This window comes from Astatotilapia calliptera, chromosome 15 (assembly GCF_964374335.1).
Source record: "Astatotilapia calliptera chromosome 15, fAstCal68.1, whole genome shotgun sequence".
NCBI classification, from domain to species: domain Eukaryota; kingdom Metazoa; phylum Chordata; class Actinopteri; order Cichliformes; family Cichlidae; genus Astatotilapia; species Astatotilapia calliptera.
Window position 1 is genome coordinate 344,568 of NC_137436.1, and position 17,933 is coordinate 362,500.

General features: G+C 45.0%; 1 protein-coding gene across 9 annotated transcripts in view; it reads right to left on the bottom strand.

The window, feature by feature from the left end:
• disp1 (dispatched homolog 1 (Drosophila)) overlaps positions 1-17,933 on the bottom strand; it is a 120,649-nt gene that overhangs the window by 11,332 nt on the left and 91,384 nt on the right. For 5 of the 9 annotated variants that reach the window (XM_080289778.1, XM_026194471.2, XM_026194473.2 and 2 more), the window contains 3 exons: positions 15,535-16,168; positions 502-531; positions 39-162 (listed from right to left, as the gene is read on the bottom strand). In XM_080289778.1, coding sequence (XP_080145904.1) covers positions 39-162; positions 502-531; positions 15,535-16,127 — 747 coding nt within the window. In that variant the 5' untranslated portion in view covers positions 16,128-16,168. The remainder of the gene's footprint in view (positions 1-38; positions 163-501; positions 532-15,534; positions 16,169-17,933) is intronic. The other 4 variants (XM_026194475.2, XM_080289781.1, XM_080289779.1 and 1 more) reach the window with 1 other exon arrangement.

Below are 17,933 nucleotides of genomic sequence, written 5' to 3' on the forward strand. Positions count from 1 at the left end.
CGTCATCTACAAAGGAGACCAATGAGTAGTGTACTCACGAGCAGTGGGTCAGAGAAATCCGGCAGGTCAGGCACAAGTATGCCCACCAGGGCACAGATCACAATAAGCACCGTGCACACACCCAGCACCACCACTGGCCAATCAGCTATTAGCTCAGCATAGCTGTGAAAAAGACACATAAAAGTTGATGACAAGACGTCCTTTGACAGTTGATTTCAAACAGCATGTGCCTCTGATTACATACAGAGTAGGAGAAACAAGAAAAAGCACTCACTGAGGGAACAAACGGAGAAAACGAAAACATGTCTTGTCTTTAAGAGTTAGATTTTACTGTAGGTTAATGGATAAATGAGGACATCCAAGTTGCTAGTTACTGCAGGATAAGTGAATCAATAAGTCGTGACTCACTACTGAGGAATGATGGCTCCAGTAGAGCTCTGATGGATGGATGACAGAAATAAAGAAAGGAGGAGAAGTTTGAGCGTTTCTGGCAGGTCTTACCTTCTGGGAAATCGAAAAGGCATCGAAGGGCTGAAAACCAAAGAGAGGGAGATAAATCAGGTTTATATTTTGAAGTCAAAGCAACAACCAATCAAAAACATATTGGAGGAGACTTGAGAAAGAGTGGACATCTTTTCTCCATCATGTGCTGCTTATCTTTTTCCAGCAAGAGCGCGCAGCGTGGATATTGGACCGCTGAAGACATTAAAGCTGACATGGCTGTCAAAACCACTTTGTGCTGAACGTCTCATAATTCTCTGCTCCTTTTTCAAACTTTGTTCTGATTTGACAGACAAGCTTACAGGGATTTTCTTTCTAATATACACGAGCCACACGCCGAAATCTAACGACTCGAGCGAGGTACCAGCATCTAAACTGCAGGCCGACGCCGACCTGAGAACTTGTGCTGGGCTCAAAATGATCCTGAATTTCTGGCTGATCCTGACACAAACGGATGTCAGCGTGAAGCTAAATAAAGCCTCAAATGTTCCTGATAACTGCTAAACAGCATTTTTTAAATTTCATTGAAGCCAAGTGAAGCCTAGTGTGCCATGTGCTCGATAAATCAGCACTCCAACACACACCAGGCCCTCGCCGATAATCCGGAAGTCTCGGATTACAACTTGCACTTCCACACAAAGACATGTTATCACATTGTGAAATCAGGCTTCCTGTTGGTGGCTGACCCAAACACGCCCACAGACACATACTTCAGCTGCTCGGGATCTATCTGGAATTCTCGTCAGCTCCTTTTGGGAGCAGTGGGGGGAGCGTCCGGTATGCCGGAGAAGCAACAAACGCGCTGGGTGGAAGGGAAGAGGAAGTGGCAGAATCAGATACGACCACCTGATCACAGTGGGGCTACAGGAGATTAATGATCAAGGCTAAAGGGGTTCACGGGAGACAGACACATGTCTGTGTGGAGAAAACACACGGAACAGCCAGAGTTGGAGATTTTAGCTTCCCAAAAAACCTAAACTGAAGCTTCGCAGTTAAAAAAGATGCAGGGTTGGGTTTGTTTTTTTTTGGAATGAACATACACAGCTGAGTGAATAAAAACGGGCAAACAGAACAAAGTCTGAACACTCAATAAATAAATGAATCACATGACATAAACAAGTAAACTGATACAGGTAAACGTCACGTTATCAGAGCTGGTTTCAGCTGATATTTACCATGGCTGACACTTGCAGATGTCGATATTCAATAAGAAGAAGAAACCGATATTACCCAAAGACACTAGGGGTGCAACGATACTCGTATCGATATTGAACCGTTCGATACAGTGCTTTCGGTTCGGTACGCATATGTATCGAACAATACAACATTTGTAATTTATTTGATCAACTTTCCTTCTGACGATGCTGTCTGTGTTGAGCGCTCAGTGGATCTGCGCTCGACTACTCCGCCTAGGCTGCACTGTCGAGCGCAGATCCACTGAGCCCAGCGCAAGCTAGCGAGACAGAAGTTAAGCTCATTGCAACATGGCAAATTGAACCTCCCCCACCCTCATTCAGATCTGGCGTTTGGAACTATTTTGGTTTTCATGTGACGTATGACCCTGAAGGTAAGCGCATCATGGACTAAAGTAAAACAGTATGTTGGATGTGCCACGCAATGCTCAATTACATGGTGGGAGCTAGTGTGTTAGCGCAGTTAGCTCGTTAACGTGTTGGCCGTCCAGCCCCACGCACGGGGCGATCCGCAGTAGCTCGTTAACGGAGATTTGCCGTGTTGTGGCGTTAACGTCATTTCAGATTAACGCTGACAGCACTAGTGGGAACACAACGAGTATGACTGCACATTTACTCCGACATCATCCTAGTGCAAAGACAAGTGGAAGCAGACAAAACAACAAGCAGCATGCTACACACTTTATCCGAGTCATTTAGACAGCCGTTAGCACATGATCCTCCTTATGGGGACCTGATATGTTTAATATGCTGCTGAGAATATAGCCCAGAAGAAGCGTATAGTATAGCTTTTATTTTGAAAGAGCCATTTCTCTGTAATAAACTCTTTTCCAAAGATGAGAGATTTCTCCATCAGATGGTTATTTTTTTATTACTTTATTGTTTCAGCAACATTCAATTTAAAAACTGTACTTTTGAGTTAAAATATATATTTAGAATTTTAATAAATGACAAATTAAAAAAGCATGAACATTTTTTTGTATCGAAAAAATATCGAACTGTGACACCAAAGTATCGAACCGAACCGTGAATTTTGTGTATCGTTGCACCCCTAAAAGACATGAAAATCAGTCGTTTTAAAAGAGCTGTTTATTGCACACTGATGCCAAATGAAGGCACATTCAGGCACAAGTTAAAATGATGACAAGTCGAGAGGAGATCAGGACCGTGACTACATCAATGAGCAGAGTCCTTATTGGAGGCCAGAGGGACTGGATTACCCATTCTGCCAGAAAAGTCTCTGGAAAGATCAATGCACGGCTTTAACCTGAAGCTTAAAGGATTGTAAATACATTTTTAGTGCATCATAGATTCACATCTTTACTGGAAGTTAAGTGGCCCTACTTTACTTCTCTAATGGTACAAAGAAACAGGAAGTGAGTTCTGAGGTAACCTTCTTGTGCAGCTAATCAAGTTGACAACACTCTGATTTTAGCGACATGGCCCCATGATCCAAGCAGGGTGTCTGTCCCCCCATCAAAGTCAGATAACTCATAATGGGAACCACAAATGAACTCGCGGGACAGGTGAGGAATTTTACTCCACAGGGTTGTAAGGAGGTTGTAAATCCCCTTTAAAGCCCCACTGGGCCTTTTTATATGGCAGCCAAATGTCAAGTGGCACAAGCTGAGAGCACAGTTTGCCAACACAGGTATGCACAGACACAAACAGGCCATCACTCACGCTCGTCTGGGGAAAGAAATGTTACAATGCAGTGTTGTGCTCCAATGCTCCGGGCTCCCTGCAAACAGCACCACACAGAGCCCACGGCATCGAGCCGGCCTCTACACTCCTCAAATCCCAAACGGATCGAGCACGGATGAGTTGGAAGAGGTCCAATCCAGCAAGGCCTCACCGGATCTACTGCCTGTGTCACAATAGTGTTAACCAGGAAAAGTCCACTCACAGATGGACCTGAGTGTTTTCATAGCATTAAGCCATTTGAAGCAATGGCTTTAAATTAGCTCCTTTTAATTGATCAAATTAAAATGTGTTTTCCTCCCTTTGCTCTTCGCTCTCGTATATTAGAGACTTTTTCCCCTTCAGCTTTCAAAGTGACCTCTAACCCGGTTTAAACCAGCAGTACCTAATGAAAGACACGTTTCCCCAGCCCTTCTTTGAACACGCAGCCGAGGGAAAACTCTGTATTGCTAATGTAATTCATTTCACTGGGCGCCGTCTCTTGGCTTTCCATGTATGGACTTGAACTGGAGACCCCAGGACACAGATATGGCCCAAGATGGAGGAGTCGAGCTATCGGAAACACTTGGAGCAGATTCATAAAAGCGCTGTCAGGCTGTCTGTTTGTCTACTTAATGGACTATTTTGAATTTTGGCCTGCAACGCTCCAATCTGAATTCATTTCAGCCAATTGGAAAGCTGCACAGCATACTTGGATGCTTTTAAAGAAGACAATCAGAATCAGAATCAGAATCAGAATACTTTATTGATCCCTGGGGGAAATTATTTAGTTCACAGCAATAATTTATGCCATTGTTATAAAACTGAAACTGGCAAGCTGGGGTCAACATGATCTCAAGAACTGCAATCTGTAAAATGAACAAAAACCACCTAAATCCTTGACCTGCCACATCAGGCTTCCTCCACGACTCTCTGGTCCCTCCTGACCATGCCGCCTTCCCTTTCTTCCTTTGCTTGCTGCCTGCTCTCTTATTTTCCTTTTCCCTCTCCTCCGCCCGTGTAACCTTTCACTGTTATTCTATTTACCAGAGGGAGAGTGTTTCTGGATCACTGGGCTAATTAATAAGGTAAACACAGACGGCCCGCCGCTCACTCAGCACGGCGCTGACAGAGAAGCAGCTGGGGACCGAGGGACGGCTTTCTACACACCACGGCTCTGGCTCATCCCAGACGGAAGCAGACAATCGCGCGAGGAGGAGCATGGCGAAATCTTTTGGGGTTCGTCCAAAACGGAGATCTTGGAGCGCACTGTAACAGATGTGAGGCGATTGCTGGTTTTAAGCTCTAAGGGCCACGTTGTGCACTGCTGTTGTTGACATTTGTGCTCAAACTCGCTGCACTTCACAACTGGACAGGAACTAGCAAAATAATAAGTAAAGGGGTTAAGAGTTCAGAGGCAGAGGACGGAGTTAACTGTCAACAGACGGGTAGCTAAATATTTCACAAACATGGCCTTTAAGTCGGCGCAGGAACAATTAGTGTCAGCCATCAGGCTGCTGGGCCCGCCCTGCCCTGATTAGTGCCTCGCTGGAACGCTGCACTCAATTAGAGGCTCGATCTAGCCGTGAAATAGGCCCCGGCTACCAGTGCTCCTACTCAAATGACATCATGAGACTAGCTGGGCAGAAAAATACCACACTGTGCCCGATAACTCAGCCTAAAGAAGAATACTGTGTCAAGCCTTGGATTGCATTAACACAACTGTAAACAGATACGAGGCTCAGAGGGCGTAAGGAATGGAAACTTTGTGACAGATAAATAATTGTAATGAGTGGAAATCAGTGCTTTAAGTCAGCCTGTATTTATATGCAAACACTAAAGTTCAGCTTTTAGAAAGCTCGGAAATGAGCGCGTGTGGAAATTAGCCCAGCAGTGTTGCAGTAAACAGATAATAAAATCCAAGACTGTAAACACTTGTAAAGCCATTACTCACATACATCAGAGAAATACCAAACAAGAGCAGCCAACTGTGTGCTATAAAGTGGACACATTGCTTTTACGTCTGCAAAGACAGACCGATAAGAAAGCAAGGAGAAAAAAAGGCATCAGTTAGCATCAGTGGTAACACAGTGATTCATTGGGCATCATGTTTCTAACAGGCCTCCAATAAACACAGAAACAGGCCTGGGCTGTTTAAACTAAGTTTAGACTGAGGTCAGTCGGGGACACCTCGTCTCATCATCGCATGGTGGAAACGCAACCAGGCATGATGGGAGGAAAAAGTGCAGCAACCACAGGACAAGTGCCGTTATGGACTCACTTGGATGTAACAATAATAATAATAATAATAATAATAATAATAATAATAATGTATACTTTATTGATCCCCGTGGGGAAATTGCTCTCTGCATCTAACCCATTCACTGAGTGAAGCAGTAATAAGAGTGTCAGTAAAAAAAATAAATAAATAAAAAAAATAAAAAAAAGATGGAAGAAACATCCTTCAACCATGTCGAAGGGTTTTATCCACCAGAGGGCGCTCTATGATACCTGTGGCCCGTTGGCAGCACACGTCTGGAAGCATTGCTGTGGATTTGGCACATCCACAACAGCCAGCTGAGCATAACAGAGTTAGACAAAGCATCAACGAGTAGGTAAATATGTAAACAAATGTTTTGGAAAATCTGTTTATGATTTGAGTCACTGAAACAATAACAGAGCAAAAAAGATGTATGAGCCAATGAGGGTGGGCGATACAGCCTAAAGACCACACTGCGATATTCCAAGAAATTTGAAATAATATTTGTGATGATACAGTTGAAAATATAACAATTTATTGATGCGTTTGGTTTGCAGGCAGCAGGATTTTGCGGCACATTTTCCATTCTTCATTTTCCAGGCAATCATTTCAACACTGACACATCAGACTGTAATTCACTCTTTCCCCAACGCAGTGTGTATTCCTGCACGGAATAAAATAGTCCCAGTAAGAGGTTTTGCGTATAAGCCAACTAATAATCACACTGGGAATTTGAGCAAAAATTATTTAGTCAAGTAAATAAATGAAAAAAAAAAGCATTTTAATCCTAACTGATTGATCCTTTTGTGTCAGGGAACCGTTCAAATGTTCTTGACATAAAGTTGTTTTAGCACAGAGGCTCTGAATATTTATCCAGAGAAAAACCTGATGTGACACATAACAGGTGGCGTGGCTAACACGCTGAAATCGCTTGATGGAACCAGTTTGCACTGTCATTTTAAAAAGCCAAATATGCAGTATTCACTCGGTATTCAAAATATGAACAGACTGGGCGCTGCTGTAGTTCACCTGGTTGAGCAGGTGAGCTTTTTACCAACAGCTACTGCAGGTGCCTGGGCTGCAGCAGCATAACGGTGTTAGCGGTGAGTAGATGCCAGTGGTCATGGTGGAGTAGTTAGTGCCAGACATTTCTGAAAGCTGCACTTTAAAAACACCTACATAACTTTTCATGTTTTTTTCAGTGGTTTCTGGTCGTGTGGGTAATGGGTTTAACTGTTGCCCTCTTACTGATTCTGATCCTGAGGACTTGAAGCAGACGTCCGTGTTCACATCTGCATGTGTGGATGCAGGATGACTGCTTCCACTGGTGAGCGTGGCCTTTTCTGGCTGCACCTGCCATTCCCTTGCATTCCTGGAGGTGAAATACTGGCGCACAAAAATTCCAAGCATACATGTGGGATTTAAGCACCGTGGCTGTAGTTAAGCTGTCAGTCAGTGCGACGTCTTTACTGTGGCTGCTCCTCGCCTCATTCTTGTCACTTTAACCTCACACCCGGAGATGCACGCAGGCCTGTCTGTTGCACAGAGCTTCATATCCTACATCATTACTGTCATTCGTATTCTTTCTAATAAAAAGCAGAACCTGTCAATAGCTGGAGGGCAGTGCCAGGAGGAATCTGACAGTTTGAATCCACAAGTCCTTCCCAACCTGCCAACTTTACACCGCTCAGTTGTCTGCAGCTGAGAGGGTCTGTGTGGTCAGTGAGACCAGCAGGCTTTCCTATTAGTCCTCCAGAGGTGGAACCAATGCTTCCCACCAGCAACTCCTGATCCTCCAGCTTCTTACCACAGGCATCTGTTGAGTATGGCTTCCTGAATGAGTAGGCTGTGGGGGGGTGCAAACATGAGGAATGAAAATTATAATGAATCTTTATCAAAACACTTTGTCGCTGTGCAGCTAGATGAACTACAGATCTAGTCCTTTCAAAGAAAATCCTGAAGCCTCTCATTCACAGTGAGAAGCTTTTTAAGGCAAACACGAGTCATTAATCTGCTGTCGTTTAATAGAAAGGCTGGTACAAACCAAGAACCTTAACAGGAAAGAGAGGACAGGCAAAGGCAATACAGTTCAGCATCTTATTTTACTATGGCTGCTGATGTAAAGACTCAAATCTGACTGCAGCATCGATACCTGGCAGCACGGCTAGTTTACTACACTGGTTTTCCAAGTAATTAAAGACACATTACAAGGGACAGATTATGGTTTTCCTTATTTTATGTGCACACTTTTTAAGATGCAAACATTTAAAATGATGAGATAAATGTAAAAGTAATCAAAGAATGGCTCATGCTCTACATTTGGATCCATCAGCTGCAGCCAGTAAGAACAAAACAAACTGAAAACAAAGTGAAGTGAGGAGGAGGAGGAGGAGGAGGAGGAGGAGGAGGAGGGGGACCACGGCTCAGAGGAAGACGATTCAGAATGATGCAGACCTGGAGGTTGGAGAAACAGGCCCACCTTAATGACCCATGTGAATCACTCTGACATTGAATCTTACCTATGCCGATTCCTCCACTGCCCCTGAGATGTGATCTTATGCTGCCTCAGACACCGCCTGGAGCTTTGCTTTGACCTTCTTTGATCTCATTCATTAACAGACAAGGTAGTGAAAGAAAAAAGGGCGATGTCGAGATTTTTTTTTTTGTGGAGGTTCATTTTTCACTCTACACTGCTCTCCCTCTTCCATCATTACCTCACCGCACCATCAGTCTAGCTTCCCCTGTGCTTTTGTCGCCATCCTTTTGTGTCCCGGGCCGTCTGAGGACGCGGTAGCTCCAGGGTCGCCATTTGTTGGAGTGCCTCCTCTCAAGCATTCCTGTCTCCATCAATCACTCTTCTCGCTTCATCATTTCCTAACCGTTGTCTGGTAGGGTTTTTTTTTTTTTTTTTGGGGGGGGGGGGGGGGGGGGGTGGGTGGGTTGCTCTTCTGGAGCTTTGCTGCGATATCTCGTGTTGCTGGGAAGTGCAACGTGGCAAACAAGTTGTGTTCATTAGCTCTGTTTTACATTGGTCAAAGATGACACTTGGAAACGTAATAAGTCAAATTCTGTTCCTTGAGCTCCTTCACACAGAGACACTGTGCTTTTGCGAGTGTGCATTCACATTAGGAGAGTGTTGCGACGCGGGGAGGGAGTCTGGAAAATTCCAAGCAAAAGTTCAAAAATGCAGGAGAGGAAACATGAGCAAGAAACGGGCTGTTCATCTCCACATGGGTGTTGCCTGTTTCAAACACACTTTATTATGAAGGAAAAACAAGAGTAAATCAACACATCTGGTATGTATATTTGCACACGGTATACTCTCCTTTTGGTGTAAATGTAAAATGGCCTGCATTTGTATAGCGCTTTACTTTGCCCCTATGGACCCCAAAGTGCTTTACACTACATTCTCACACTCACACACACACACACACACACACACACACACACACACACACACACACACACACACACACACACACACACACACACACACACACACAGCTGCCCTGGGGCGCACTGGCAGAGGCGAGGGGTATACATGTATAATGTATACCGAGGTATAAATGTATAAATAGATATTTGTGTGGGTGTGAGAGCGACAACAACATCAGGAAGAAGGAACACGAGAAGCTTAAGAAATATCAAGAGCTGAGAGAGGATATGGTGAAGGTAACAGTGGTTGCCGTGGTAACAGCAACACCAGAGCTTATGACCCCCGAGCTGGAGACAGGCTCTGGAATGACATCCTAGATGTCTGTCCTGCTCCCAGAGCCTGAAGACAAAGACCTAAATACAAGGTTTTGAATGATAATGGATTTGCTTTTTCTAATGTCACACGTGCGTCTGTCCGGTATATGATGTCCAATTTGTCTTTGATTTTGATTTTATTGATTAGCATTCAAATATCTCAATGAATACAGAACAAAGATCTACCACAAAGCAAGAAAGCAGGAGACAAGGCTAATCAAAAGGTATTGGCTGAAGCCTTTGCTTATTATGCCAACTCTTCATTTGTCAGTCTTTGTTCGTTCAAATCTTCAAAGCAGTCCCATATTTAATCAAACCTGTATCTTCCCATTTCTCAAATCGACTATCAGTTTTATTTGGGATGAATTCAGGGTTGTAGGATCTCCACCTTATCAGTCTTTCCCTGGTTTGGTTTTCTCCAAGATGTTTGTAGCGGTCCAGTCCAGGGCTTGGATCATGAAGCTGTGTGGTTCTGACGCTTATATTCACCTACTGTAGGTGAATATGAGCTGATATTTGGCATTCCAGCTCCTTCCATTGTGCTGTGCAGGCCCAGTTACATATAGGTCTACCAAGGTTTTGATTTGTGCTGCCCTAAAGTAGTCTAATGTTTGGCAGGGGAAGACCTCACAATGTCACACGTCCACGTTACATGCAGTGAAATTGGACCCCTGTGTGATTAGCTACGTGAAGGTCTAAACTGTAATTCTAGCTCTAGGCCGCGTTGATATTGTTTGAAATAATATAAATTATTCATATATAATTTGTAACCTGACACATTGTCAGACATGAAGTGCTAGAAAAGATCATTCAGGCTGTTGCAAATATGTTTAATATTTCACCTGCAAATATGGCCTCTACCTTCGAGTGGGAAGGTCTGCTATGCTTTCCTTTAGGCGAGCTAAGACTGTCCATGACGTTCAGCAGTTCATTAAAATAGGTTTGCATTTATGACCCCCTCCTGCTATTGGATGAAGAGCTAGAACCTTATGGTCCTACCATAACAGCATCTTGGTTTGTTGTGTGTGTGTGTGTGTGTGTGTGTGTGTGTGTGTGTGTGTGTGTGTGTGTGTGTGTGTGTGTGTGTGTGTGTGTGTGTGTGTGTTGTCGTCATTATACTAACATCTGCAGTAGGGCTGGGCCATATCATACCAGTATAATGTTGGGCATCGATAGGAAAATGAAATATGGCGATAGAATATGGGTAAAACGCGCGTGCACAGCGCCTTTGTTTTCATACGCACATGGCAGAAAAAGCATGGCGGCGACGGAGAATGAGAAGGGCGACAACAGATCGTTGAATGAAACAGATGAACCTGAACTGGTTTGTAAAAATGCTGCAGCTTCACTGGTGTGGAACTGTTTTAGCTTTCGCCCGTCAGATACACAACAAAGCACTATTTTTGGTAGCGCATGCTAGCGGGCCGTCGTTATTACCGTGTTGTTTGGAAAATACGGCGCACTTAAAATCAGACAGTGTCCCTTATAATCCCGTGTGCCTTATGTATGAACTCTGGTTGTGTTTACTGACCTCGAGACGATTTTATGTGCACGGTGCTCGAAAATCTGTCAGATGTTTCAGTACGACTTTGCTAAGCTACGAAGCCGCACCGCTTGATGGATTGTGGGAGCATTACGGCTATCGTAGGCGGAGCCTCGCAGAGTGATACATGCTGTGCAAGGTAACTTTGTGTAACTTTAATGCACATAAAAAACAGCTGCTTGTTTAAGTGAAAATACATAGATGGTTTTTTTGCACTAATAAAATTGTGGAGTTGTAAAGTATTTTGTCTCGTGTCAATTATATCGTCAGTTATATCGTTATCGCAAGTTTTCAAATGTATATCGTGATAAATATTTTTGGTCATATCGGCCTGCTCTGCACTGAGGTTTACTGTGTACAGTCCTGATATGTCACACATGTATCCTGGGATAAGCTTGTAGCTCCGCTGCAGTACAGAGAGGATTAGACACACAGGATGCCCGGAAATCTCCCCCATCCATCACAGAGCTTTCAGAAACGCCCCAGGAGCCACAAAATGTACACACATGCCAAGCAATCGTCTCATTTGAAATGGGTGTATCATGTACCATGGGCTAATAACTTAATATTGAGTGAATAAAACAAAGCCAAAAACAGCCAAAATAGTTACAACTGCACGATCCAGCTTCTTAGTACTTGCACATTAAGGTTGAGGGTAAAAGGCTTATGTGAAGACTGAATAAAAAGGCTGACACACAGTGTTCAAACACAAAAACAGGATACATTCCCACAAACGCGCCTTATTTGGTGAGGCAGCTGACAAAGCTCGGGAACAGGCACCACAAAGGCCTTACAAACACTTGTTCTTCTTGATAATGTGCTAATCCTCATCAAGCTGACACCCTGAAATACCAAGAAAATGGATCACTTTCAAACAGACCTTTGCTGGTTGAGGCTTGCAGCTGTCTGACAGAAAAACACAGGAAGAGGGAAAAATGTGGAGAGTGATAAATTGCCAATACTGCAAAGAAATAAAAGCTGGACAGAGACGTTTGTTCCACTGAAGATAACTGATTGATAAATCAGCTGATAAATCAGCTGATAAAGCTCCAAAATGACACCCGATGAACTGGTCTGCACTTCACGGTCATGTTTTCATGGCGTTTTCCCAGGTGTCATAGCAACCAAACCACCTGCAGTATACAAATACCACAAAATTCAAACTCGCTCCAGATTATAAAAGCTGACCTTTTCCGAGGCGGCGTCAGAGGGAGAGCGAGAGAGACAGACGCGGGAATTTTTGCAGTCCTACCAGGCACGGAGCTCAGCCAAACCTGCGGTTGCCGTAAACAACAGGAGCGGTTGAGAAAGGAGTCGGTAAAGAAGGGAGCGGCACTTGGAGCACAAGAGGAGAGAGGTGAAATATTCAGAGTGACCCTGGATGCTTGAGCTGTTTCGGCTGCTGTTGTTGGGTCATGGATGCAGAAGCAGCTTAGCTGGACCTCAGGTGCCCTGAAGCTACACGACCATTCTCCCTCATGATGACGGTTTCACTGCAGAGCGAGAACAGCACTGCACTGTAGTGTTGGCCCAAGTGTCCCAGCTTTGATTGGCAGCAATTATAACCTCAAAGATGATTGGTAGCTGCTCTGAAGGACCAGCAGAACGTGCTGCAGGTGCAGCGCTGGTGTGACTGTGCCGAGCTCAGAGAAGCTCCACCAGCTGCAGCCTCCTCCTACACGTACCTATGGAGACTTTTAGAAAACTGGAGCAGCTGGTTGGATTCTGGTCACTAAGGCTACATTCACACTGCAGGCGAAAGCTCATCCAATCCGACTTTTCTGACCCTATGCGACCCATATCCGATCATGGTGTGACAGTGTGAACGGCACAAATCCGATCGGGGTCACTTTCGTATGTGGTGCTGAATCCGATACATATCTGTAGAGCTACTACTCTGGTGTTACTTCGTCATCTATTGGCCGACTGGTTCAAAATGCTGCAGCACACATCCCCTATACTCGCCTCAGTTTTCAAATTGATTTTAAGATCTTGACACTTGTTTGTAAAACATTGCATGGAATAGCTCCTATATATATCTTTCTGATCTTTTAAATTTGTATACTCCGGCGAGATGTTTGAGGTCTGCGGACCAAATGCTTCTAGTTGTCCCCAGGTCCAGATTAAAACAGAGGAGATCGGGCTTTTGCTGCAAACTGTGGAATAAACTGCCTTTACATATCAGGACCTCTCCAACACTGGATACTTTTAAAACTCATTTAAAGACCCATTTTTACTCTTTGCCTTTTAATTCTGTACGAGTCTGTCATTATTTTATTCTTATTATTTTCTTATCTTTTATTTTACTTTTAAATTTTATCAGATTCTTTTATCGTACAGTACTTTTAAAAACAACAACTGTTGACCAAAGTGCTATATAAATACAACTGACTTCTCGACTGCTGTATCTTACAGAAAGTCCCTTAAACCTGTCAGCAGGCCTGGTCCTGACTGGGAAAGCCATTCCCAAGGACGCCGTGCTACTGCTCGATCTTAATTAAACCACACAAAGTGGCTACATAGCTAATCTTACAGCGCAGACACAAACATGCTCCTAATGCTTCTAACAGACCCAAACTGCTGCTGAGCTGTGCTTGGACCTCTCCAAAGATTTGGTTGAATCCATGCACGAACAAAAAAAAAAACAAAGGCTTTTGATCGTTCTCAAAATAGAAACATTAGAAAAGAAAGCACGGGCTAATCTCACAACATGGATTCATGTTTTGTGAAGCCGTGAACAGGGGCAGAAAAATCCCCTGTTTTGAAACAGACGTAAAAAGATTCCCCGAAGCGCTGACGTTACAACTCTGTGTGAGACGCGAGTGTGCTGTGACCTCAGAGGCTAATCTGGCAGATCAAAACGATATCTGACACCATCTTGTCTGACTGCGTGCCTCCAAATGATCAAACGTATTGGGAGAAGACTTCTACACAACTACAACTGAACTCCAGCAGTACCAGAGAAAGAGGAGACAAATGCTTACGGTTGTTGTTAGCGTCTGGGTTCAGGACAAAACGGCACAACTGAGACAGGTATATCATTTCCTGTGTGTAATCTCACACACACACACACACACACACACACACACACACACACACACACACACACAACACACACCCCCACCCCCCCAGGGTCTGTAATTCAAAGATTTGGGGGGGGGGGGCAAGAAAGAAGACATAGTGAGAGTGTTAATGGAGTGAGAGAAACAGTAACAGAAAGCACAGAGGCCAGAACCACAGAGGCCAGCAGATGCATCTAAACGCCTGCAACACAATCAGTGTTTTGCTTTCCTGTGCCCACCCAGGGTCTAGTGTGTGTACCCACTGAGGCTACACAAACCTCATCTTTCAACGCCACCCACAACGTCTCTCTTTTTGTAATGAAACTTATGAGCGGGGGATGTGACTTTATTTGAGTGAGGAAAATTCCACGTTGAGAAGTAAAGAGAAGTAAAGAGAATCCCCACAGCGACCTGCAACCGTGGAAAGGGAGCCGACATGAGTAAATAATTCAGCAAAAATTCACCTCTTGCCCGCCCTGGTCTGCTGGCTTGGTAAATATAGGATTATGCAAATGAGCACACGGGGCATTGAATGGTTCCAGTTTCACATGTGGGATAGGCCTGCAGTGTAGGAGTAAAAGGGAAAGAGCCAACTCGCTAAATATGGATCAGCTGAGGAAGGAGCTGCCAACAAATGTAAAAATCCTGCTTCAAATGGAGAAGGCACACTCCCGGCACAGGGAGTCCACATGTCCATGGCGGGTTAAGGAAAAACCTGAGAACTTCCCGTCTTATCTTTGCTTGAAACATTTTGATACGACAAATCTGAAGAGTCCAGCAAACCAAAAAACACACGTAAACCAACTTTGCAACCCAAAAACGTCAAATATGAACCCTAATCTGAGCGACTGGTCGTCATCCATCGGCTGTAAAGGGGCGTACGCCAAAGAGGACAACTCAAGCACAGACTGAGCCCTCAGGAGAACACTTAAAATTATAGTCCATTTATATTAATGATGGACATGACGAGTCCCCAACATCCATAACCACTTTGTGTTGCATTCCAGTCTGAGAGATCTGGCATGTAGCACAGGGGCACAGGCGGGGGGGGCCTCAAAAACTGTGAGACCTTCAGACTAACAGTGTGTTTGGAGTCAACAAACAAAGACGAGGGCAGGAAACAGCAACGTGTGCGTGGCCAGCACAGGCAACACACAAAGCGGCACTAGTTGATCATTTAAGCCTCTTTTCCATTAGGATCGACTCAGCACAGTTTCTTTTACACTCGATGAGTCACGGGAGCGTCTTGTTCACAAAAATTAAAGCTGCCAGCTTTGAAACCCGGCAACAAAAACACTGCCGTGGTCCCGAGTGTGACGGAGAGACACAGACCGAGCAGCAGGTATATTCCCGCCTCGGCGTCCACATTTTTTGTAGCGTTCGTGTCGCATATTAACTATGTCGCGGGATGCTCGGACATGTTGCTATGACGATAAGCACCCACACTGGATTGTAACGGAAAGCCGGTCGATCAGAGTAGGTATTCGTGGAAAAGGGGCCGGACTAAGGTTTTGGAAAAATGAGGGGGGAAAGAAGAAAAACTACCTGATCCCTGGTGCTTGTGTCTGGCTCTGAAGGTGTTCCTGCCAGCGCTGCTGATGGTGGTGGTGAAGAGAATGAGGGTGAGGGTACGTGCAGGCAGAGAGGCAGCACGGGCAGGATGAACCGGTCCCTGGGTGGGGAACAGAGCCGGGACCTGGACTCTGGAAGAGCGGGCACTCCTGCCGGCCACAAGGGCAGCACACAGCGGAGGGGAAGTGACAGTGCTGGCAGCAGAGCGCAGCAGAGGAAGAGGACGGGGGCACAGCGGAGGGAAGGTGGCTTCTGACGGCGACGGCAGGAGAAGAAGAGGCGGCCGATGCTGGGGGAAGACTCCTCAGGGAACCATTCTGTTTGGGCACGCCACCGTTCTGGCTCGCTCTGTTCACTCGCTGAATAGTGTGTGGCTGCTGCTGCAGCTTTGATGCTGCGTCTTCATCTCCTCCTGCTGTCAGACAGTCACTAGCAGGGTCGCATGTGAGAGGGTCCTGGCCATTGCTGACTGCTGTCCTGATGTTTGAAGGTGCGTGTCCGCTGAGAGGATGCTGCCCACCGTTGCTGAGGGCCAGAGGGTCGCCAATTCCATCGCTCAGGGCCATCGTCCTCTCCCAGCGGGCCGGTCACGGACACCGTCACTCCTCTGCAGAGGGAGATGGTACATTTTAGTGGTCATTCTCTCACTTACCACAATTTACTATTAGTTTTTCTCATTTCGATTCTAGCATTGCAACGTGCATTCAGAATGTGATGCAGTTGTTACAACTGTCGGTGTCACTGCAGCAGCATACACACTGATGAGCCTTTAAAGGAGTCCTTTAATGTTTCTCTTTATCGTTGTCTTATCAGTCTACTAAATATGGAGATACAAGGGACAGTCTCTTTCTCACGAAGAGCTGGGGTGGGGCAAAAGGCTGATAAGGTATCGTGATAAGTTACTAATACACTCAGGCCAAACAGCAATATTGTTGTGAAGTGGTGGAGAGCTTTTTCACAAACTCAGATTTGTCTGAGCATTTCATTTTTTCAAACACATTTTCCCTGATTGAGGTGGGAATGCACTCACCAGCTGTTTGCCAGCAAATACTGACTGACCCTTCAGCTGCCCTCACCTTTAATCCAACGGCTGCCCTTCCCCGAACCCTGGTCCTACTGGAGGTTTCTTCCTGTTACAAGGGAGCTCATCCCATATGGGCCAGCTGGGATCATCTTTGCATCGCCTCCGTCAGTGCGGCCCAGGGCGGGCGTGGCTACAATGTAGCTGCCGTCACCAGTGTGTGAATGGGTGGATGACTGAACGTGCAAAGCGCTTTGGGGTCCTTAGGGACTAAGTCAAAGCGCTATACAAATACAGGCCATTTACCATTTTGCTAAATAAATCAGCTTAAATTAGAGCAAACTGCCGCTACATAAACAAATGGAAGCAAACAGCTGCGCACCAACTAAAACTGCACCTACACCACACAACTGTCCCAATTTTGACTTGACCGTGCTCCGTTAATCCCCCGACAGCTCTGACTGCAATCAGGCTTTCAACGATATAACTGAAGTTATATTTTAACATCTGCATGTCCGTGTCATGCTGCTGCTTCCACCCGCTATTAGAAACTTGAGGCAGGTCCGTCCCAAAGTTGGGGAGAGCGGGGAAAAACAAAAACGCTGCTTCTTCTGTGTAATCCAGAGAAAACCGAAGTGTAAACAAGACAAGTTGGAGTTATGTGACTGATTATTTCTTGGCGAGCGACAGTGAGTTTTTGGAGTCTTGTCCTCACAGTGAGTCCAAGCAGAGACGAGCGGCTCCACAAAGTCACGGATCCTCGTCTGTAAATAATCCACAACACAAAGCACGGACTCATTCTTACACTTGGATGTTTGGACAGATAATAAATGAGAATAAACACGTAAATGAGCTGCTGGACGCACCATCTGCTAATTTTTTCAGTCTTTGGATGGAACCAGGATCTTCTCCCATTTCTGATTTCGTCCGTCTGCAGTTTGACAGACATGTTTATCCTGATCTTTTCATTTCAAAGTCAAATTCTGTTAGGGTCATCTGTTTATCTAGTCTAAAACAAAAGCCTTGTTTGTTTATTTATTTATTCATCAGAGTCTCCTAAAAACTCCAAACTACCAGTCCTGAGAAAGTAAGGAGAAAATCCTTTTCCATTCACAGCGAGGGGCCCCAGAGAGGGCCGAAGAAAAACGGCACATTCAGCAAAAATAACACACTAATGACATTACACATGCAAAAACATTTAGATTTAAAACATGCAGACTTTTCAACTTTACTGAATTAGCCATTTCAACTGTGATTGGTCAACACGTACAACATTTGTTGTGCGGTGTCCACTTTGGCACACTTAAGGAAAAGCGTGATTTTGCTGGAATGTGAACCGACCGAGCTCCCT